This window comes from Lotus japonicus, chromosome 3, assembly GCF_012489685.1.
Source record: "Lotus japonicus ecotype B-129 chromosome 3, LjGifu_v1.2".
Taxonomy (NCBI): domain Eukaryota; kingdom Viridiplantae; phylum Streptophyta; class Magnoliopsida; order Fabales; family Fabaceae; genus Lotus; species Lotus japonicus.
This window is the reverse complement of record NC_080043.1, coordinates 90,372,286-90,395,708: the sequence shown is the minus strand read 5'-3', so window position 1 is coordinate 90,395,708 and position 23,423 is coordinate 90,372,286. Positions and strand designations below refer to the sequence as shown.

Below are 23,423 nucleotides of genomic sequence, written 5' to 3'. Positions count from 1 at the left end.
CAGCTTTGACCCACTGTTGGAAGACAATTAATGCTCAATGGTAGATGCATGCCTAATTAATTATACTATTAATCTTGAATAAACAGTCATGTATATTAAACGTTTATCTTTTGGTATACTAATTAATTTCATAATTTTACCTTGGGTGTAGTATGCTGTAAAACTAAGAGTGCGACTTCTAAAGATTGAATTTTCGACCAAAGTTTAGCACTTGTAAAAACTTCAACTTCCACTCATTGGATACCACTAATAACCATTTGAAGGCAAATAAGTAAATTAAGACTGTGAACTGATATTAAATTTTGTAATATTAAGTTCAAATCTAATTCAAATTAATTTCAATGCGACCAGCCACTTTTATTTACAAATTTATTATCGTTATGAATTAGTCTTACACATAGAAATGTAAGAACGCAGATATATTTTGGTGTTTATGGATATTGTCTTTTAAATACAATTCTGTTTAAGCAGGGAATCACACATATCTTAAAGTGATGTATATCATATCATGGCTAGCTCATGCAGGTAACATATTGTAGGTTCATATGTTAAAGTCTAACCAATGAAAGAACTAACTTTCTAGAGTTCTAGAGTAAGTCGTCGACGGCTAAGAACAAATGAAACGTTGCATAAGTCAAATTATGTTTGGTTTGCTTTTTTACCATTGCGTATGAACGTAACTTAATTGTATTTTAATAAGAACATGGAAATTAAGGAAGAATAAAATGTATCCTAAGGAAGAATAAAACAGTAGTAAGACATATGATGATGTGTGTGATGACTAGTTTTATAGATGGGTCTCAGACAATGGTCAATCAGAGTCCACCAGCTGGATATGGTTAATTAAGACCTAAAACAGCTATATATTCTAATGCACAAATCCTTCCTGACAAAATATAAAAGTGATTACAACGTTTTGGGACCAAAGTTTGATAAATTTGTTCATTACATTTCAGTTTAATTATATTTTAAGGGCATTGCTACAGTACTTTTGAAATGAGAGGATTCATTGTTTAGATTATAAATGATTGAGATGTAAAATTTAAAATATTGTTATAGAAGAAATCATCAAAAGATATAGAACTCTTCCATTTTGAGTGGATAAAATTGCTTTAATTTTTTATTTGAATGAAAAAAATTCTTAAAATTTTTTTTGACGTTAAAAAAATTGCTTTAAATTTAAAGAATACAAATAGTTATTTTAAAAGAATTAAATAAACGGTGTAAAATTATAAAGACATCAAATCATATTTCAGCATTTTATAATTGGAATCATATATATCACCATTTTATCTTTTATAATTGGACTTATCTGCAAAACTCTTTTTTTCATTGTTAATGTAGTTAATTAGTTATTGAAAATTTAATTTAAGTAATGCTATTTAAGAATTAAGTATATACTCCAGGGGAGCACTATTTTTTTGACATAATAGCTGAAAAGAGGGGTCACTTTGTCAACAATAATGGCATCTGTTTTGCACAAACTAAGACATAAATTTCGTGGCTTTTGGCGCCTTATACTTAGTATAGTATAGCCATCGCACTAATTTAAAGAAACTTGTTTAAAACGACTAATATTATATTTGTTAACTCTAAATTATTGTTACAGCTTATGTCCCCCACCCCAAACTTCCACACAAGGCAACAAATTTTGCTTGCATCACAGTTTTCCTTTTGTTGGCCATGTATCTTTGCTTTCTGTTTATTATTATTATTAAGAAAAACTAAAGGTTTGTTGTAAAACAAAATTCCATCTTCTCATACAATTGATCATATTAAAAATTGATCATGAACTATGCTTTTATAAAATGTAATAGTTAGCATATGTTTACATTGAAATCATTTTAATATGTGATCCATATATTTCTTAAGACACATAGACAAAGATATAAAATAATTCTAATCCCACATGATAGTTTCTCAGACAGCTCAATGATAAACCATATTAAAAATTGGTAATTTCTTTTGTAAAATAATTCTAATCTATTGCTGGTGATTTGTTTACTCACTATTTTCATAACAGTTACATCTGATTGTGGAGTTTATACTCAAGAAATCTAATTAACATGATCATCATCATCATCACTTCTGAGAAGACATGCACAAAAAATTAAGAAACTTCAACCCATGTACTGTCAAAATAAAGAAATGATTCATTTCATGAAAGAAACGCAGAACCCCAGAATCTGAATCTAATTCCCACCAACATACCCCCTAATTACCCCAGTCAAACTCATCATAAGTTGTAGTAGTCAGTAATAGTAGTAGTACATGCCCTTCTCCTCAGTCTTGTTTTCATCAACAACATTGAAATCACTTCTGCTACCACAACTACTACTAATCAATTGCTGAATATCTTCAATCCCATAATCTAAAGGTGATAACAGTGTTGTTTGGTCAGAGCAACAGCCACCTCCCCCTGATGACTTTTCTGCATATTGGTTCACTTTTTCACCCCCACCATTAATGCTACCATAACTAACCATTAAACTATTATTATACTCATGATCATACCCACTTGACATGTTGTAATAACCCATTTCTTCTTGCTTGATCTCCTTCACCTGAGTGCAGCTTCCATCAGAGGAACTGCAACTTCCTTCACTCCCAAACATCAGCATGTTCTCTGATCTCCCAGGGCAGTAGTATTGCATGGCCTCTTGGTTTTGGTAAAAGGGGAGAGAAACTGATGAGGTTGTTGTTGTGGACCTTGGATTTGCATAAATGCTTGAATGGAGTGAAATTGGGTCAAGGCCTGTGAAGGATGATGCATTTGTTGGGATGTATGAGGAGTAGTCTCTATACATTGATTGGTGACAAGGAGAAGGTGAAGGGTTTTGAATGGAAGATGGGAATGAAGATTTTCCTCTGTGATAAGATATTGGAAGCAACCCCATGAGCTTTTTCTTCAACTTGGTGTTCCAGTAGTTCTTGATATCATTGTCAGTCCTTCCTGGTAATTGAGCAGCTATAATTGACCACCTGCAAATCATGTTATAGAAGCTAATTAAGTTTAAACTTCCACTCATGGACAAAACAAAATATGTGCCTAAATTAACCATAACTAAATGCATGCTATGAAATGCTTTAGAAACTCATTCGAAAATCATGATGAAGTCGAAATCATGATAGATAAAAAACCAAAGTTAAAAGATGTTACTTCTGTGTCTAGCGTGATTTTTGCTTCACCACAGTTCTTGAAAGAGTCTACAGATATGCAGTAAGTGGATGGTGGTGTGTTGGATCTAAACTTGGCATGCATGTGGAAAGTGCTATTCAAGTATAGACAGATTCTAAAGAGCAATCAAGCACTCTTTCTAGTTATTGCCCTTTTTCTCTTTCAAATAGGTAGATAGACTTTATGAGTGTCATTGGAGCATATGAAACTGGTGATGATTGAAGTGGAAAAAGAGGGGGAAAAGGTGTCATGTAAATATTCTGGAAAGAAAGATCCTTAGTTTCATGGTAAGAAAAAAGTGCTGAAAACTACAGCTTGTGGACTGGTTGCATTTAATGGTAGAGGAACAAGTGTTGTACCTGCTTCCTATGTTAACATAGAGGCTGCAAATTATTCTGTCTTCCTCATCTGTGAAATCTCCATGCTTAATGTTGGGCCTGAGATAGTTAAGCCATCTCAATCTGCAACTTTTCCCACATCTCTTCAGACCTGAGAGCATCATATTCATAATCACATACATGAGATCTCACTAAAAATATATATAAAAAAGTGTTTCCACTTTACAAAATTGAAACATTTTTTATGAAATCATGATGATGTTTTCAAGTTACCAGCTTTTTGAGGAAGAGCAATCCAATTCCCTCCAGTGCCATGCTTCTCTATGTACTCCTTCAGCTTTGAGTCTTCTTCAGGTGACCAAGGTCCTCTCTTAACACTTGCCTTGTCACAACAAGGAGCTCTTCCCATTTCTCTCTTTGTATTTTCCCCTGCAATTTCAAAACCTGTCTTTGATGATCCAAACTCTCACTTTCTTATCTAGATGAAACTTTGGTGGTTTGTGTTATATATATACAAATACCATGCCTTATAAATAAGAGACCTCGGTTTGGGAGAAATTATTATTTTATTTATCATTTCATAGAGATAGAGAGAAAGAGAGGCCTGTACACAAGTCAAATGTAGAGAAGGACAGACCATTACATATTAAATATAAAATTTTAGTTCAGTTTGATTTTAATTAATTATTCAACGGGTGTTAATAATTACTAATATGCAAGAAGAGTGATGAGGGTCAGAGAGAACTTTCCAATCTTCAACGTTGGAGACTCTGGCAACAAAACCATAGTATTAAACTGCACAAATTCATTCTCTTATTCATGATCTTCTCAAAAGGAGAGCATCCAATGTTTGAATGCAGAAAGAAAGAGTAATACAGCAGAGCATGAAGCTGCAGGGACTCTAGTGAATTGATGGGTACAGCTACCAGAATTGTGACACTTTCCAAACAGCAGGACCAAAATGACGTTTTGGCCTTGTTTTCTACCTCTTACTTTATTATTACATTATTAATTATTATTATATGGTAATGAATGAATATTCTACACTGGCTCTTTCCAAAAAGTAACAAGCCATATTGAAAGTTGAGGTGTGGACAATAAAAATACTTCTGTACTTCACTAAATCCGTATGATGCGTTGGAAGGGTGGATCTCAATTGAATAATCATTTCTTCATACCTCATTTTTTTGGTGTGAAGAGGCGGAGGAAGAGAGAGATAGAAAGAAATAAAAAAAAAATAAATATGTGATAAATGATTTGATTGATAAAAAAAAGAGAAAAATAGATATAAAATAAAGGTGAAAAATGAATTAAAGTGTGAATCTATCAAAACTCGCCTGAATTTGACCATCAATTATCCAATAAACCACAAACCTATCCTGCTATTACAACTCTGCTTAGTAAAATAATCGGCAAAATGATTTTTTTTTCCTCTGATAATATGAACACCTCAATACAATCCAATTTCCTTTCTAAGCAAATCTAATTTATTTAAATCATTTAAGTTCCTGCAAGTGATGAATCATTTCATCTAACAACGCCTCCAAAGTGTTAAGAGCGGCTCCCCTTAGCGTTTCTAATTGTTCCCCAATGCAAAAGATCTCAACAATAGATTTCAAGTCGTTTTTAAGTGAATTCATTGCATAACCTGACGCTTCACGCCCAAAACGACGTTAAAAAACCATCACGAGTTGTGCTTACATCGGGCCTGAGTGTGGCATGGCAACATTCTTATATGGTGCGACAATACCTTTCTGCTAGCGCTCATCTTGCTAGAAGCTTGGACCTTCCTACACACCAAACTCAGCAAAAAAGGGTAAAAATACCTAATAAATTGATAAAAATCATAAACTAGCCTAGTAACACACACATGCATGAACTAAGAATAAAGTGATATAAAATGACTAAAATAACATAATAAAATGACTATAAATTAAAAGGAAAACTCGCCCTGAATATCGGGTCAACAGGCCAAAAGGGTCTTGTGCGACGACTTTGAGGAATGAGGAGCACTCTGGACCCATCAAGAGATTGAATCCGCATGGGAAGAAGAGACGTTGGAGGCTGATTCGAGCAAGAAATGACTTTCCCTCCAACCTAGAGAACAATCTCAAGGATCCAAAATAGCCATGAGCACAAAAGTCATAACTTTACTATACACATATAATAACATGGCTCTAAGCCAACATCTCAAACTATCCCAACTGCACATGATGGTGGGAAGAGAGACCACCACTAGCCATAATTAATAGTGGAGCAACCAATAAGGCAACACAAAAAAGTTTTAACCTTCACCTCACCCTAACATGCAAACATGCTTAAAAATGAAGAAATAACACTAAGAGTTGAGGAACTTACATATCTGAAGAATGGAAGTGATGATCTTGATGAAGGGAAGTGATGAACGAATTGTGTGCACGATCTTGGAAGTAACAAATTCCAAACAAAGACTTAGAAAATGCGTAAGATCTAGTAGGAGAAGGAGAAATGATTTCTCTTAATTTAAAGGCGTTGAATCAGAGACAAAGATGATTTTTCACCTCTCAGGCGTGCATAATGACGACCTTTTGAACCCTGTAATTCATCAACTATATAAATTTTTGAAAATCGTGCCGAATCAATTCCACCCGTTGAAAAGACACATGGAACTGCTTATTCTACTCAACAATCAATCATTGACTTGCACATCCCTTATCATCCCAAAAGGATCTCACATAACTTTGTCACAAAAAGAAAACCTACGACACAATTGAATCAGTTGAGTTTACTCTGAGAATTTACTTGTGAAGCTTCTAAGCTCATCTCGGATCGTGAGTATATCGAAAAGAAGAAATTTTACTCAATATGTGTGTGTGTGTTTTTTTTTTGAAATTAATATGTGTGTGTTTTTGAAATTTCACTCTTATGATTCGTTACTATTTTTTCTAGTCAAATAGATGTCTAATTAACAAAATTAAATAAATTGATATTAATAATGTGCTAAAGTAGATAAAACTTTTCTGGTGGCACTCTTTCCAATTTAATTTATTGGAATTATTTGAGAAGCGCATGAACTGTTTACTGTGGATCGAGGATCTGGTATATTGTGTACTGTTGCATACATATTATGAGTCATGAGTATGATCATAACGTTTCATATTTGGATGGGCCCTATGAAGTATGAATCGTATTTTTTTGCCACTAGATTCATTTGATCAGGTGTCTGGGAATGACTTATCAATGCTATGGTAGCTTGTGTGCAACGTAATTTTTTGAGAAATGATGCATCATATTCATACCTAGCAAGCCTTTGTCGCCAGAAATTTTGTGAAAATTGGCTAAACAATTCTGAGAATTTTCCTGTCACATTGTAACATTCCTATTGAGGAGACTCATGTTGCTTGGCGACACATATAGGAATAGAGACCTAGGGACACTCAGGTAAGACTCTACTTGATTTCGTACACCATAAAGATGTGCTGGAATTCATGAGCCTACTTATATATAGTAGTTATCCATTATGTAATGTGATATACATTAATGTTCAAGAGTTTGTTTTAAAAAATCCTAATTTCCTTTTCAACAACAGAAACGATTTTTTAAGATCAATATAGCAATTACAGTCCATAAAACGGATACAAAATAGTCAAGAATTGCCAAAGGGTGGTCCCGAAAAAACCATGTCTATGAGTATATGACAACCTTAATTTTGCTAAAAAGTCAGCAAAAAAGTTCATCTTTCCATAAACATGAAAAACACCCAAACAATTAACTTCAATGCATAAATTATGAAACCCTAAATTTGTTGCTCTCGGTCAGGACAAACACTACCCTTAATTTACTTGAAGTTACAGTGTTAATATCTTCAAGTTAGGGATAGTATTTTGCTTGCAAGAGATGGTCAATTTTTAGGATCCTCCAAATTGTTACCAAATGATATAAGACATTAACATAAAATTGGTCAAAATTTATGTATGGTTCATTAAATTATATGAGTTTCACTTATAACTTGATGAAATCTACGTAAATTTTAACCCTTCATTCAGAGTGTTAAAAGAAAAAAAATGTAAAACAATTAAGTTACTACCTCTTAGATAAAAGTTGAGAGCTATATATATAACTCTCCTTCCACATTAACGTTTCATCTCTTATAGCGGACTCAGAAATTAAGATTTACTTTTTTATAGGTAAATGTTAGTTGTTAGTAATATTAATAAATTAGTCCATCTTCAGGGTTCGAATCCTGGACTCTTTGCTCTTCATTCTCCTAACTCTTACCATTTGAGCTAACCATATTTTCTCATTTCACTAATAAATTTGTGCCGCGTAGTCAAAATCATCAATGAGGGTAATTTTATCTCACAATGATTTTTTTTGGTACATCGAAAAGATCAATTGCACTCGCTAGGGATTAATCCTGGGACCTCCCCCCAACCTACATGTCCTCCTGCTCTTACCACTTGAACTATCATTCAGGATTTCACTATGATGAACCAATGCTATTATTTATAAATAAATATTTAAATATAATATGTGATTGTTAATTTACATATTAAAGTATTATTGGTCTACCTAAAATTACGATGATTTTACCTAATATTTGATAATCAATCCCCCTTTATAAGATAACTCTATAAGCATCACATGATTTTATTTGTGAAACATGAAATTGAATGAGATGCGACATCAATAAAGACAAAGAATTGAAATAAAAATAATTCTTTAATACTTATGTTTACAAAATCATTTTCAAGTATAAATTCATTTTCTCAGACTTAATGGTTAAAAGAAATTGCCAAGTACTTTGATTTAGTGAACGTATATATACAATATAATGTTCTAACACAAATTTTGTTGTTTAGAAAAATTAATAAGTGGAGTGAAATCTTGAGGCGTGTTGGAAAAAAAAACACTTTGCTTGAAGAGATTAAGTTTGTTTAGCAAAAATGTAAAAATAAAATAAAATAATCAATTTAGCATGGAATACAATTATATAATAAGATTATACTAAAAAGATCTAAATTTCATCGTTTTATAAATAATAATATAATAAGAAATGCTTGTCGGCCTGATTTGTGGAGCCCCGCATTTCCTGGAAAGTACAGTGCTTTGGAATGTTTTTTTATTTTATAATTATTCTATTAGTTAATGTTCTGTCTATATGGAAAAAGATATTCTGAATTTTTTTTTACGGTTCATTTTTTTGTTATTTACTTGATTAATTGGAGTTGTCCAATTTGTGGCTCTATAGTGCAACCGTAGAGCATTTCCTTCAGTTTTGCCCGGCTTGCTGTGAGGAGTTTTTGGTTTGGTCTTTGATAGGTTTGTGTCTTGATTTTTCATGATTTTGTGCTGATTTTTTTTTCCAAATTTGATCCAAATGTGCTAGAGCGTTTTATTACATTTATTTATGTCTTTGGGAAGCTTAGAATGGCATCGTTTTTTATGGAAGTTCTTTCTTTGTTGAATGCGTTCTTGCACGAATTGCTACTCTTCGTTCTTTGTTGTGTATTGATCCTCTTCTCGTTCCTCAGCGACTTGGGAGGTGCTTTGGTGGCATCCTTCCCTAGGCTGCCAAAGTAAATTATTTTACCTCATTAATTTTTCATTTTTCTTTAATTAATTCGTTTAATAATTAGATTATAAAAGAAAATTATACAATATAATTAGACAGATAACAGCATATATATAGTTCTCTACATGCCCTTAATTATTATGAAAACTGTTGAGATAATATCTTAATTAAATACTATAAGTGATGAATCTACATTTGGATGCTTTTTTACGCTTCTTCTCTTTGTCCCTTAGATTCGAAGCAAATTAAGTGCTTACTTATGGCAGAATCCCATATAGCATATAGAAAATAGAGATAGCAAATCGTGGTTAGAGTTATTCTTTTCAGTTCTAATCAAACTATAGTTAAATACAATATTAATTTAAAATTATAGTTAAATACAATATTAATTTAATCCAAATTTATTCAAATACTTCTACAAGTTCAGGTTTAATTAATATATGCTGACCATTTTGGGATAAAATTCAACGAATTGAATCCATGGACAGGCTTGATCTTTCCCTTTTCTTCCATTTTCACATAGAACTAGATTGCAATACAACCATAGGTCAAGGTTAACAAAGTAGGTACAACTCCAAATGAGGCTTTCCTCTATGTTTCAAAAAGAGAAGATTTTTCTATAATTAATTGAATCCATGGAGTAGTAGTAATGTTTCATATAATAGCACTAATATTTTACAATTATATTTTTAGTGCGTTGCACAGTCCCTTATTATTAATTGATTAATTTAGCTAAATCATTGAATGTGGACGAATAAAGTCATCGTGGTTGTCATAAAGAAACAAAATTATCTCGTTGGCAGGTAGGGATCTAGGAAGATATGCTTGCTTTTTAAATCACTTTTTGTAATTAGCATTCATATAATGCCTACATTTTGTTACACACATATATCATATTGATAATTATATAAATATAATGTGCTTGTTAATTAATTCACTGTGACAATAATCGCTGACTTGTATCAAACAATTATAAGACAATCATTATCTCCATATCAAGAAACTAAGATCTTAATCACCTGTGTAAAGTCAATCTGTTCCATCTTTCTTGCAACTACCAAATCCTTTTCTTCCATCTTTTATTTAATTGTAAATTGCATGGATATACTCAAGATTTTTCTTTTTAACTTTGTTAATTTAAAATACCGCAAAGTACAATCATATACATAAAAGAAAATATAATAATGGATTTATGCAGGAGAATATAAAGGCATATGCATGTCTATGAGATTTATTAGGGGCTATGAACTGGAGTAAATCTCTTGCTTCTGCGCCCAAAATATTTCAGTAGTCCTTGAAGTGTGATATAATATGATGCTGTGTAAAGTTGTGACAATAAGTTCAAAAGTAGCAGCATCAGTCTGGTGACAGGATATGGTCTCTTCTTGGTCTTAATTTTACCATAATGTCATTGAATGCATGTAAGATGGTGCTGACAAAAACCTTAACTAATGAAGCTTTTAAACTAGCTTGAAGAAATGTTACAATTTGACTCAAGCATGTCCATTGCAATATATGAGCTGCTCAGTAAATGAGATCATGCATAGAAGATTTTCACAGTTAACCAAATTGTGTTCAGGTCTCACATTGTTGATAAAACAAATATAGTAAAAAAAACTTTAAAAAGTATGGATAGAGCAACTATTATCTCTAATCTAGTTTTTGGATTAGAATTGGGGCCAGCCTAAGTTGTAAGATCACTCTCCCAACAAATTGTTTTTTTTTTAGTTTAGCCTCTAATGAAAGAAAAGATGATAATTAAGTTACTCATTTGTACAAATAGTTACACTCTCCGGTCACATATATATACAAAAAAGACATTTTAGGTTCATTCATTTAATGAATGTATGTATTCATACATTCATTAAATGAATGAACCTAAAATATTTTTTTTGCTTATATATATAACCGAAGGGAGTAATTGTGAAGGAAGATATATTTCCTTTAATTTGTCTTTTCCTTCCAATTGTAGAATTTTCAAATTGAAAAATACAATGAGCCATCAGCTAAGGACAACGTATGAATAATAGATTACCCAAAAAGTAATAAATAATTGACCATATTCATAATCAAATTAAAAAGACAAGTGTCGTCATAAATTGTAGTATAGACTCATAGATTGTGCATAATTGACTCGAAAACAACAAACGATGCTTCCCCCTTTCTTAATGTAAGCTGGAAAGTTTTGTGTGGGACGTAATAGTCTCAGCATTAGTGTAATGATAATATTAATTTTATCAACTTGACTAAAATCAAGTAAATTTTACGTTTTCAATTTGTAACTCATGCGATGAAAGTTAAAAGAAGTCTCACATTGGTGGGATTAAAACCAGAGCTTTATTAGTGTAAGTGTTGGAAGTTTAATGACCTTAAGGTTTTTTTACTACACTAACACATACTAAGCCCAAACACTCACCTTAAATCACAAGTATATTAATTTGAGCCCGCGCTTCACGTGTAATGCACTGGTTTGGTTGTGAAGAATAACGTCTTAATTAGGGTATTGCCGCCTCCTATCTCCCCATTCGTGCCTTTGTCAAACGTCCCCCTCAACATTGCCCTCTGCATATCCTTTGGTAGCATACCACCACCTACAGGCTTCGGCTATCACGTGCCCCTACCACGGTCACCATTTCTCTTCACCTCTGCGGCCATATATATATTTTCGCTTACGCCTTTTCTGCCTTGGATGCTTACTTTTCCTGCTCAGCTCCAATTGAGATATGTTTGAATCTTTAAAGCATCCATTTTCTCTCAATGTTCTCAAAGTTGTCGGTTTATCCTCTGTTGGTGCCGCTGAAACCATGCATGATTTGGGCTTCCTTGGTAACTTGGCACTTTGCAACTCTAGCAGAGTCAAATGAGTGGCTATTTTGGGAGAGTTGTGTACAAGGATAAATTTTTCTCCGCTTAGAAGTAAACTTGGTTATTGTTAACTTGAGTTTTTAGGATTTTTATGGCCTTTTACTTCATGTTTCCTGCCGGATGTGTCAACTTGATACTTGATGTGCATGCTTGTTCTTAACTGTTTTCATGTATCTGCGGTAGCGCTCATTGAAATTTATTCTCACATGTTGTAAATACTGTTATGCAACTCTTTGGATGTCTATTCCAACCATATTTAATTTTTTTTAGATAAGCCAAAGTTTTATTAAAAGCACAAGAAGTGCCCATGAGTAACAAAGTACAAGTCAATTCCCCAAGAAACAGGAAACAGAGAAAAGAAACAGAACAAGGGGAGGGAGAAAGCAAAGGGGAAAAAGAGAAAAGGCCACGTAGAAACACCATGAATATAAAAAACGTGTTAGGGTTAACAATTTGAAAAGGACTGAGTATAAATGAAGCTAAGAATCCCCTGAGCATCTCTGGTTGAATTGAATTGTGTACGTAGGAATGTAGGATAAATTGGAAGAATCCAGTAAGCAGCTGGTCATCAGGAAGGTAGGCAAGGTTTTAGACTTTTAGTTCACAAGTTTGGTTGGTATGTAGATATGAATGAATATGACTAGGGAATATTATCTTCGATCACGTTTATTATATCTTCCATATGATATATATGTTGATTCCTGAAGCCTCTTCCTCGATATGTTCTCAGATGCATGAACAGCATCAAAATTAAATTTCTAGTCAAATTTTATTTGCCGACACCAATGATTTAAGTAACTTTGATGTATACATGTATCACTAGCAATAGATGCATGCGTGTATGCATATACAATTTCCGTACAAATTGAAGCAAGCATGATGCAATTAAGTATTGTTAACCAATTGTTACCAAATGTTTCGCAAAACATATAATTGTAGGATCGATCTCATTGGTTATCTTAAATAGCAAAAAGAGTTGTACTAGTTTTGTATTGAGCAGTATGTTTTAATGACTTATGGCACTGAATAATTAGTGCACTATTATTATTATATGAAAATTAAGTTGTGTTTTCAATATCTAGAGCTCAGGGTTGTTTTTTATATATATGTTGTGAATGTGACTCTTATAGGCTGCATTTCAAAAGAAAATGAAGTTTATTAGGGTATTGTGAAAGTGAAGTTGAGAGGGAAAGGGGATAGCAAAGTCAAAGAGCTCCTAACCAAACTGGGATTCTACGGACAAACATGTCATTGTCAATCCAGTGACGACACAATTAAAATATGTGATTTCATAAATAGTTAAATAGTGTTGTATTTTCAATAATTTAAATGTTTGTTTTTAAAAATCATATAGTCATGATTGATTTCTTGTTGTCATTCAAATTGATATTATTGTTTCATTTTCATTCACAACTTTGGTAGTATTCAAATCTAATAAGTAATTAAAATTGGATTAAGGATAATTTGAATAATTTTGTGTAAATTGAAGTGATCATCAATACAAGTACTAATTTTATTGTCTCTGTTGTGAAAGAAAAGGTTCTGAACACTGATCCAAACCGCTCTCTGTTTTGTTCTGATTTCTGATGAGGCCCCCCAACGACAGAGGTGTTCAGACTCCCACCACACGTGCATATGCACTCTGTAAAGGGAAACCAATTCTGAATCAGTCACTTCACGCAGATAACAAATTAAAACACTGCAGGGGGTAAGCTAATTAATTTCCAATTCCATTGTATTGACCTTGCAGAACTCTACTTGTTTTTACATCACCAAACGTCGTTTCCTTGTGTTGTGGTATAAGTGTAAGTTAATTAAATATTATAAGGTAATGGAGTATTGAGAACTTTATATTTGATATCAAGTTTTGGAAAAGATGGCATGTTCAAATTTATTTGTAATTTGCTTTTATAAGCATACAATAAATACTAGCAATACATTATTTTCAACATGTCGAATCCACTAAATTATATGGATGACATTCTGGATATGGCAGAATCTACATGAATTTTAAGTTCTCAAAGAGAATGTCAAAAATAGTGTTGCTAGCACTCCTCTTATAAGTCAAATGTATGAAAATACTCAGTTGTTTTAAGCATATCATTTGGCTCAACAATAATTCAGAGCGGAGATACAAGGAAAGAAACAATATAAAAACTTTTGTATGTGCGATGACAAGATTTGCCCGGCGTCAACAACAATAATTAATTTCTTTGTCGGAATACTCGAATTAAGCGGAAAATGGATGACCACAATATGCGATCAATTTTTATGAGCGATGATTGAATCTCTCGACTCATAATTAAAATATGAAGTAAGCAAACAACTACACATGTGGTTAGTGTGGTTAGTGGGGCACTAACTTTACTAAGCATACTATTATTAGCATCTATATGTAATTTGTGACAGATTAAAGAAAGTAACAATAGTTAGTAGTTAGTACTTACTACTTTTTACAAATTTCTATTTGTTTGACAAGGTTGGTGAAGATAGGTTTGCAACTTTGAATTTTTGGAAACTAGCAATCCTAATGGAGTAGTGAAAAAATGAGGCAGAGGATAGTCAAAGCAAAAAGGGTAATGATTTGGTGGTGTTGGCTATTTAGAAAGCAACTACATAGTCTTTCTTTGCTGCCTTGATTGACAAGTTACCACTTCTATATATATTTATGTTGTCTGCTCCCTCACGTTAATCTCATGACATGCCCCCTCATTCATCAGCTATTGCCAAAACACCCTGCAATTTTCATGATCACCAGTCCGTCTATTATATGTCAGAAGAAGAATCTGTTTTGATTGATTAAAATTTAAAATGGCCTAAGTCTGACTCTTGTTCTATCCCCAATTTTAATGATTTCTTGAAAATGATATCTTTTTTTTCTTTCATTGTTTATTAATTCACTCAACCAGTTTAACCTATCGTAATTCAAAGACTAATTTTAGGGCTAATTTTATTAATAAATAATGTTTTACAATGAAAAAATTCATTGTTAACCTTTATATCATGTAGCAGTTAAAAACCGTCATAAATTTTTTGTTGAATTAAAAATAACCACACATGTATAATTTTTTAAAATTCAACAACATATTCATAATAGTGTCATTTATGCTTAATTAAAAATAAATTCACTTCTCAATGCATGAATTAAGAACTTGAGTTAAGACTTTTCTTTTTCTTCAAACTCTTCAATTTGCGATAGTACAAAACGCGGTTGATTTCAAATAGAGGTCACAAAAATGGAATGTCTAACCATCATTTTCCTTTTTCTTAAAGTCCTTATTCATTTTTGCTTAGCAACTTGCACCAATGCATGCATGTTGTCTTAGTTTTCCTTTTTATTGGGGTATTATAGAAAAATAATAATACTTCTTATAATAATAATTTGTGCTCAAAAGTATAGTTTTGACAACCCATAATTTGCAGATTGTGACGGTAAAAAATCTCTACAATATGTAAAGTATTTAAGAAAAAGAGAGAAATCAATTTCCAGTGGCGTAAAGCCTTTGTGCAATCCGCCACAAAATTGCATTTGCAAATTTTCTTTTAAAACATTTCCTACACACTCCTTTTTCTTTTCTTCTTTTACCTTCGTGTTTAGCGGCGGTAAAAAATAACCGCTAAATACACATGTTGTGTGTCAAGTTTGTGACGGTCAAAAATCTCTACAATATATAAAGTATATAAGAAAAAAAAAGAGATCAATTTTCAGTGCCCTAAAGCTTCTGTGCAATCCGCCACAAAATTGCACATTTATTTTGCAAATCTTCTTTTAAAACATTTCCTACACACTCCTTTTTTCTTTCTTCTTTACCTTCGTGTTTAGTGGCCGTTAAAAATAACCCTAAGTACGTTTGTTGTGCGCCAAGCTTATGGCGGTCAAAAATCTCTACAATATGTAAAGTATATAAGAAAATAGAGAGAAATCTATTTCCAATGGCTGAAAGCCTCTATGCAATCCGCAACAAAATGGCACATTTATTTTGTAAACTTTCTTTTAAAACCTTTCCTACACCCACTCCTTTTTTTGTTTTTCTTTTACCTTCGTGTTTTGCAACGGTAAAAAATAACCGCTAAATACATATGTTGTGTGTTAAGTAGTATTGGGTTTTTTTTTGTCAATTTTTTTTGGTCAATAAGTAGTATTGGGGTTTGTGTATCATTGCCGTACTCTTTATTAGCAAAATCAAGCCAAATGAACCAGCTACATGAGAAAAACTAGTGTAGCCCAATGGAGGTGAAAACCAAAAAGCAGAAGCAAATGTTTCCTTCCCTGGTTATCCAAAAATATATCCTAGTCAGAATGAACAAGTTTCCACCAAAGCAGTAACTGTCAATGACATACAAAAAAGAGATCCAGGCCTTTGTTGGGCTACTTATGGTTAAATTTGGAACTGGTGGGAAAAACACTGAAACAACCAGTCCAAACTAACTCATACAGTTACTGAATTAACTCTGATATATTTCAAGTGTTAACATGTATTTAAAATTTGAAATGTATAATGTAATATGTTAGAAATCACACATTAATTAGAGACACGACATATATATTTTTGTAAAGAGTAGAACAACTTCAACTCTTTTGAGCCTTATTTTTTTGTTAAATCAGTCTTCCAAAATTTTAATATATAATTCATTTCTTACTAGTTCCAGAGGGATAAAAGCAGAGGAAAAATTTAAAATTTCATACTCACACTTGTTTTCCCAACGAATTGAAATTTATTGAATGAAATGTAAGCAACTAATGGAATGGCACATCGTTTGGTCATAGTTTGGTACGATAAAATCTTTGAAACTGTAATAACAATTCCCGAGCAGCTCCAGAGAGTGCAGAGTACGTACGTTAATTCATTGATTACACCATGTTCGTTGTTTAAATTGTCAGTAATTACAATTACAATGTAATATCATCATATGCTGCATAACCAGACCAGAGGCAACAACTAGTAGTACAAAGTTACCGTCACGATTTGTTCTTTTGGGACAACACCACCACAAACCATTATGTGTCCATCTTTAGCACATAAGTTTGGTTGCCGTACGTACTTAAGGAACACGCGTCAAGGAACTTGTGGACTGTGGTATTATTCTGAAGTTGATTCTGATTTATGCACTAATATTGATGTATTAATTAAACACTGAATAGTGAATAGTGATGTAATACCGCGCGGAGTATATGAATCAGTGAATATTCTGTCTGCAGGGACACGGGCTCTCGTGCTAAACTAGACAGGGCTCATCAGAGACTGCAAAACAATAAAACAGAGAGGAGAGGCCATAATTAAGAAGCACAAGAATGATGTAATCAATATGCAATAAATATAGGTAAATTCTGTGGTACCTATAAAATATTTTGGGTATGGTACCCGCATTGAGTAATTTAATAGATAATTATTATATTTTTTTAGGTAAATTTTACATTTTCGCATTTCACTTTCCTATTCAATTAATTTCATCTCATGAAATTTGTTTTTTAATGAAAAATGATTTAGTTGTAGAGATGAACGATTATGGTTGAGATGCGCGTAAAATAACCATGATTGACGGGTGAACAAAGCCTAAAAAACACAACCTACAAATCTCATGTCTCTATGAATGAAATGTTGCATCACTACGATAAAATAACATCAAAATTATAACTTGTACATGCTTCTTTATTATTGAATTATCTCATTTTGGGTACCATACTTTGATTTGGGTTAAGGTACCATAGCAAACACCATAAATATATATATATATATATATATATATATTAAATATAAAATAGACAGATATGAGTGTATGGCTAATGATCAATTTGGGCGTAGAGGTAAATATGAGAGAAATGAATGTAGAGGACAAATTAAGTGATGTAATCAATATGCAATAGACCCAGCAGATCTGACTAATGATTTAGTTTTGCCTAGGGATGAATATGAGATGAATGAATATATGAGGAAAGATTATAGAGGAAAAATTAAGTGATTTTTTTTTTACATCAGAAAGATAAATTGCACCCTCTAGGAATCTATCTCTGGACCGACCTCTACCCAACTCATATATTCTCAACTACTACCACTTGAATTATCCTACGAGTACAAATTAAGTGATTTTTAGACAACCCCTTTGTGTATCCACTGAAAATTTGATGATCTATGAGCTACCGTCGATGGGCTTACAAGAGATCCTGATTAAAGACGACGCCGGCATCCCTTCACTCCAGCCTTTGTTTTTTCCCTTTCTTTAGCTCATGTACCAGAAAAAAAAAACTAAGCAGTTGGACCCCATTTTAAAAATAAATATTTTACGGTAAAGTTGTTTTTAAAATTAAAATAAGGCTTGATGAAATATTATTAATATACTTTTTAGATATGTCAATTTTTAAATATATATAAAACTTTAAAGTGTTTTTTGGAGTAGTTATTATAACTATATATTTAATTATTTACATGTTTAAAATGATTATAATATAGATTTATGTTATAACTATAATATTTAAAAACAATAATTTTTGGTCCAAGAAAATAATGATAGAGAATTAGAGAGTAACATGAATCTCCTTTACCAACTTCGAATCATTGTCCACTGGTTTGATAGTGGGCTGAATTCAGTTAATTGAGGCCCAAACGGAAAACGGGCCATGTGATGGCGAACACCACTAGTTAAAAGCTCAATTCTGACCAAAAAAACAACAAAAGCCCACCCCAATTATGATATGGTACGATGAACGGGGAAAAAAGTGAAATGGTTCAACATCTGAGATGATCATAGTGCAGACTATTAATGCTTTTTAGACAAGATATATATGCTGATGGGACACAACATATAGGTTGTTGCAATGCTCCCCAAAATAGAGATCAACTCGTGAGTGTAGCTGGACTGCCTTTTAGAAAAAAGTATGAACCAATATACAAAATTTGTTTGAATAGGAAAGAGTGAAAGACACAAACTCAATGAAGAAGTGTGTTTAGATGCCTCATGAGTTCAAAGTGAATAGACTTTCATTCTAGTCCATGAGAAAAGTTTCATTCACTTTTATCCAATTTAATACTGGTAAGAAAAGATACAATCACATGTGATAGACATAGAACTCGAACATCAATAATTTTTTTTAAAGGAGGAGCACAATGACAAAGAAGACAGAAGAGATGATGAGGAAGGAAGTGGGGAAGAGAGAGAGAGAGAGAGCGGAAGATAGGGCCTATGTTATAAACTACAAGATTCAAACACCCAAATCTAAATATATGACTAGTTAATGAAATAATGGATGCAATAACAGCCACAACAACCAATGCCTTTTCTAACTAGTAAAACACATGACCACTACCATATTTCATATGACCAAAAACCTCTGGGAGCAATTCTCAGAACTAGGATATTTTTACATTTCGCAAAATCCTTGCAGCCACTGCGCCATACCTTCTGGCTTCCCACTCACTAAGCTTTCCATTTTGGGGGATTGACTTAGCATGATCCTCAACATTTTCTTCAACATGACCAGATCCTTCTATAACAACATTTTCCTCACTGTTTTTATCCTCCATGCCAATTTCGAGATCATCTTTTCCAGAAGTAGCCTGACCTGATTTCTCTCTGCACTCTGCCGAAAGTTTTGATCCCATAATGAAGAGTTGAATACTCGGATGTTGATATGTTTCATCCATCTGCAGAATGTGAAGATTTAGTTGCAATTTCAAATAGTTAACCAAGCTGAAATCAGCACATAGATGTATGAATGTCAATAGAACAAATATAGCATACCTTAGATTTCGAGACAGTCTTCACATCAAAATTTTCTTTCCACATCTGAAGCATCTTCTCATGGACCTGTGTGTTACGGATCTCATAGCCCAACTTCATGCAAAAATTAAAAAAAAAAAAAGAAAGGTGAATTATCCAACTCTACCGTAAGGAGTGCATAATTGAACAATAAAATAATTGAATAAATACCAAGATTGTAGTCCTAGGTCCAGATAAAGCAAGTATTGTCTGCAATAGGGGTTCCAGTAGATGCTCTACATAAACCTTCAATGGAATACAACAGAATAGAAAGTAGCTTAATGATCCACAGGTTGATGAATAATACTTAAACTCCAACAATTTGATAATGAGTTGACTGATGTTCATTCTTCTCTGTTTGCAGAGAGGCCTGTTTAATACTTACAACGTCAGTGCCAATAATGTAGTCAAATGGAGGATCAACAGCTTTAATGTGACTATCGTCTCCCCACTGAAGCTCTGAAACCTTGATTGAACCAAATGACTCTAGAAACAATGAATTTTCCAGTAAAATACAACTATCATTCAAATCCACATAACAGATTCATCAAAGATTAAGTGCAAATGTTAATAATTGAAGTGAGGATGGTTCAAATGTTTCATATCAAACCAGGACTCTTTTGCATGACCCTTGAAACATTACGCTCAACATTTCTTTGTAACAACGGTAGAACTTCTTTTTGGTCGGTCACTACGACATCACACCCCAGTAAAGCCATGCCTGCAAAGGAAGTGTAGATCAGATAGGCATTACCTAATACCTACCTACCAGAGAACTAAATATTGGGTAAGGCTACATCAATTTTCAACCAACGCCTTTTTTTCATTTCGTGGAATCGACTATAAGCAAAGTTAATCAACTCAATTAATATATTTTTTAGCAATAATTTGGAATCTCACCAAACCCAGAAACACCACAGCCAGCTCCTAGTTCAATGACACGTTTCCCTTTAAGTTTAGCAGGTGAAAACCTTCCCTTTCTGCAATTCCGTTCCTAAAACAATATAAGACACATCATAATGAATTAAAATAATGGTAATTTAGAAATATTACAAAGCAACAGAAACTAAATGTAATATAGCATAAAAAAAAAGAAACTAAATGTAAAATTTGTAGAACGAAATAGCCTATTGGTGATACAGGTGATCTAAACGCTTTCTTTTAAAAGATTAATGTAGTTTAGAGTTCTGGCCATTCTCCCATATGATACAGTGTGTCCTTGTATCCAAGGTAGTCAGAATCGGGATTATGCCTTTAATTGGAAGGGGACAGTTAATCATATATATGCATAAAAAATAGCATAAATAACAAGGTACTTAAATCCATATACCAAAATAGCACAACACTTATACATAAGCCACAAAGTACTTAGATCCAAATAGGCAAATACCATAAAACTTAAACATGAATTTTTTTTATCTAATCTAACAAATCTGCCACATTATAATCGTAAGGATCCACAGTTAGATCCTCATCTTCAAGTGCATCATCCAAGTTCTCCATATCCTCCGCACCACCACCACCATTCTCCAACTTGGTCTTGAACCAAGTTCTCATCTGTATCATCTATGCTTTAATAATTGAGAACATAACTAAGAAGTAAATTTCTACAACTAAGGATCAAATTAAATTTCCATTCATGAACTAAAGACAGAACTTCCGGAGCATGTGAGGATACACAACTTACAAGAAACTTGGCAAACACAAGTGATGCATCCCATACAGTAGTTCCTAAGTGCTTGGAATTGGGATCCTATTGAAAACAAAATTGGCACTGTCAGACATTTTAATATTTTATACAAAAATATATGTGAAAGAAATAAAAAAAATATTGAAATGTCAATCTCCAATAATATCATAATCAAGTCAATGCCTACTGCATAGAAGCTAAAGCTATATGACAATATCTCAGAGAACGTATAACAGTTTTACATGTTCATTGCTCAATCATGATTTCAAAATTTCAGAAGGAGATTCATTACTAGCAGAATCTGCATTTCTTCTCAAACAAATTTTTTGACTTGGCTGACATGAGGTGTATGAAATAAGATAGCTCTTTCTTGCTTATAAGAATATGTTATGTATCTTATTATCTATAATTTGCGAAAAAGAAGGAGGCTTTGACAGCACATTAATTTACTTTCACTAAAATTACATAACTCAAGTTCCACTAGCCTATTACACAAAACAACACCTTCTTCAAAGCACACACCAAATAAGATAGTTTCAAAAAACAGTATAATACCTGAGAAAACTGCAACTCATGACCCAAAACCTCCAACGGCATTTCAAACGTGGTTGGGGTATTTAACCTGTAAAACAATCCAAGTGTATCATGAAATAAAATCTATAATATATGTTCTGCTGCATATCTCAGTTTAATCCCAGGGAACAACAGAAAGACCAAGCATTAGAGATAAGTTCAAGCATTTATGTCAATCAATAAATTGTGTTAACACATTTCTTGAAACCTTAAATTATAACAGATATCCATGGTTCTACAAACATTGCCATTGAATCTTGAAATGCCATTGAATCTTGAAATGCCAAGTGAAAGAAATTCAAGCAGTTCATAATATTATAACAAATGATCAATCACTATAGCAGTCTATACCCCAAAAAATTCACAATACCAACAGAAAATCCTGCTCATGCACATAAGCTAATGTTCCTGAAAACCAACAAAACATATAACATGATTAAGAAGAATACCTGTCAAGTTCCATAAGATCACAGTCTGCCAAAAAAAATCCCCAATACAAAGGAAAATCTAGAAGCTCTAATTCCCACTTAAGAACAAGTTTTCCACTGAATCACTGAAAAGAAAAATCAAATATTGATTAACTATACATAAAAAGGAAGACACTTGGAATGATTTAAGTCCCCAAAACTTGAATAACGGGATGATTTTCCAACCAAAACCCTAACTTTTTTCAAAAATTGGCATAATTGAATCCCTAAATTTTCCGTCGTTTCTTACCAATTGAAAACAAAGATCCTATCTTTTGAAGAATGGGGTTGCAGATTGAAGCGTGATTGATGATGGAAAGGTTGAACTCAGTAGAGTGAAGACTGCGAGGTGGAGTACAACTTGAAAGAGGGAAAGGGAGACACATTTTAATTCTTAACTATTTTTATTTTATTTTTCTAATTTATTTTAGTTTCTAATCATTCATTCTAAACAAAGTCACTTATTTTGGGTCGGCCAATGAGAAGTAAATTAAGTCATCATAATTGATAAATAATTTCTATTAATTTTTTATATTAGAATGTGATGAACTACTTTACTTTCTGTTTTGCGTAAAAAATTCGGTGAAGGTAGCAATTCGCAGTTTAATAATGTTTTTCATGAGAATAATTTTTCAAAATGGGTAAACATTTCTCAACAAATAAGTGATTGAATTGTGGTTGAACTAATAATAATTAAATAGAATTTTTAATATTTGTATAATATAATTAAAAAAATTATTCTCATAAGAAATTAAGTTGATTATATTTTAAATTATATTAAATCATCATATCGTATATTTTATAAGATGAAAATAAATAAAAATAACAACCCATGCATTTGGGTATGACATTAAACTTTTATTTACATAAAATGTATTGTTATTAAATTAAAAAAATAAATTTCAAAATATAGAATTTTTAGAACTTTTTAAAATAAAACTAGTTCTGACCAATTCAATTTCACCAATTTAACCTGTTCTTCCTGATTCTAATGTCAACTGGT

General features: G+C 32.5%; 2 protein-coding genes across 2 annotated transcripts; both read right to left on the bottom strand.

The window, feature by feature from the left end:
- Nucleotides 1-2,133: 2,133 nt before the first annotated feature.
- On the bottom strand, nt 2,134-4,451 carry LOC130747235 (transcription factor RAX2-like). Its single transcript, XM_057600104.1, has 3 exons — nt 3,790-4,451; nt 3,538-3,667; nt 2,134-2,982 (listed from the first exon to the last, which is right to left on the bottom strand). The coding sequence occupies exons 1-3, from the start codon at nt 3,923-3,925 to the stop codon at nt 2,253-2,255; spliced, it is 996 nt and encodes a 331-aa protein (XP_057456087.1). The 5' UTR covers nt 3,926-4,451; the 3' UTR covers nt 2,134-2,252.
- A 14,681-nt stretch (nt 4,452-19,132) lies between these two features.
- On the bottom strand, nt 19,133-22,818 carry LOC130747234 (uncharacterized). Its single transcript, XM_057600103.1, has 10 exons — nt 22,671-22,818; nt 22,403-22,506; nt 21,936-22,002; nt 21,378-21,443; nt 20,591-20,684; nt 20,301-20,411; nt 20,076-20,176; nt 19,862-19,936; nt 19,673-19,765; nt 19,133-19,575 (listed from the first exon to the last, which is right to left on the bottom strand). Exons 2-10 carry the CDS (start codon nt 22,414-22,416, stop codon nt 19,282-19,284), a joined length of 915 nt encoding a protein of 304 aa, XP_057456086.1. The 5' UTR covers nt 22,417-22,506; nt 22,671-22,818; the 3' UTR covers nt 19,133-19,281.
- Between the last annotated feature and the right edge of the window lie 605 nt (nt 22,819-23,423).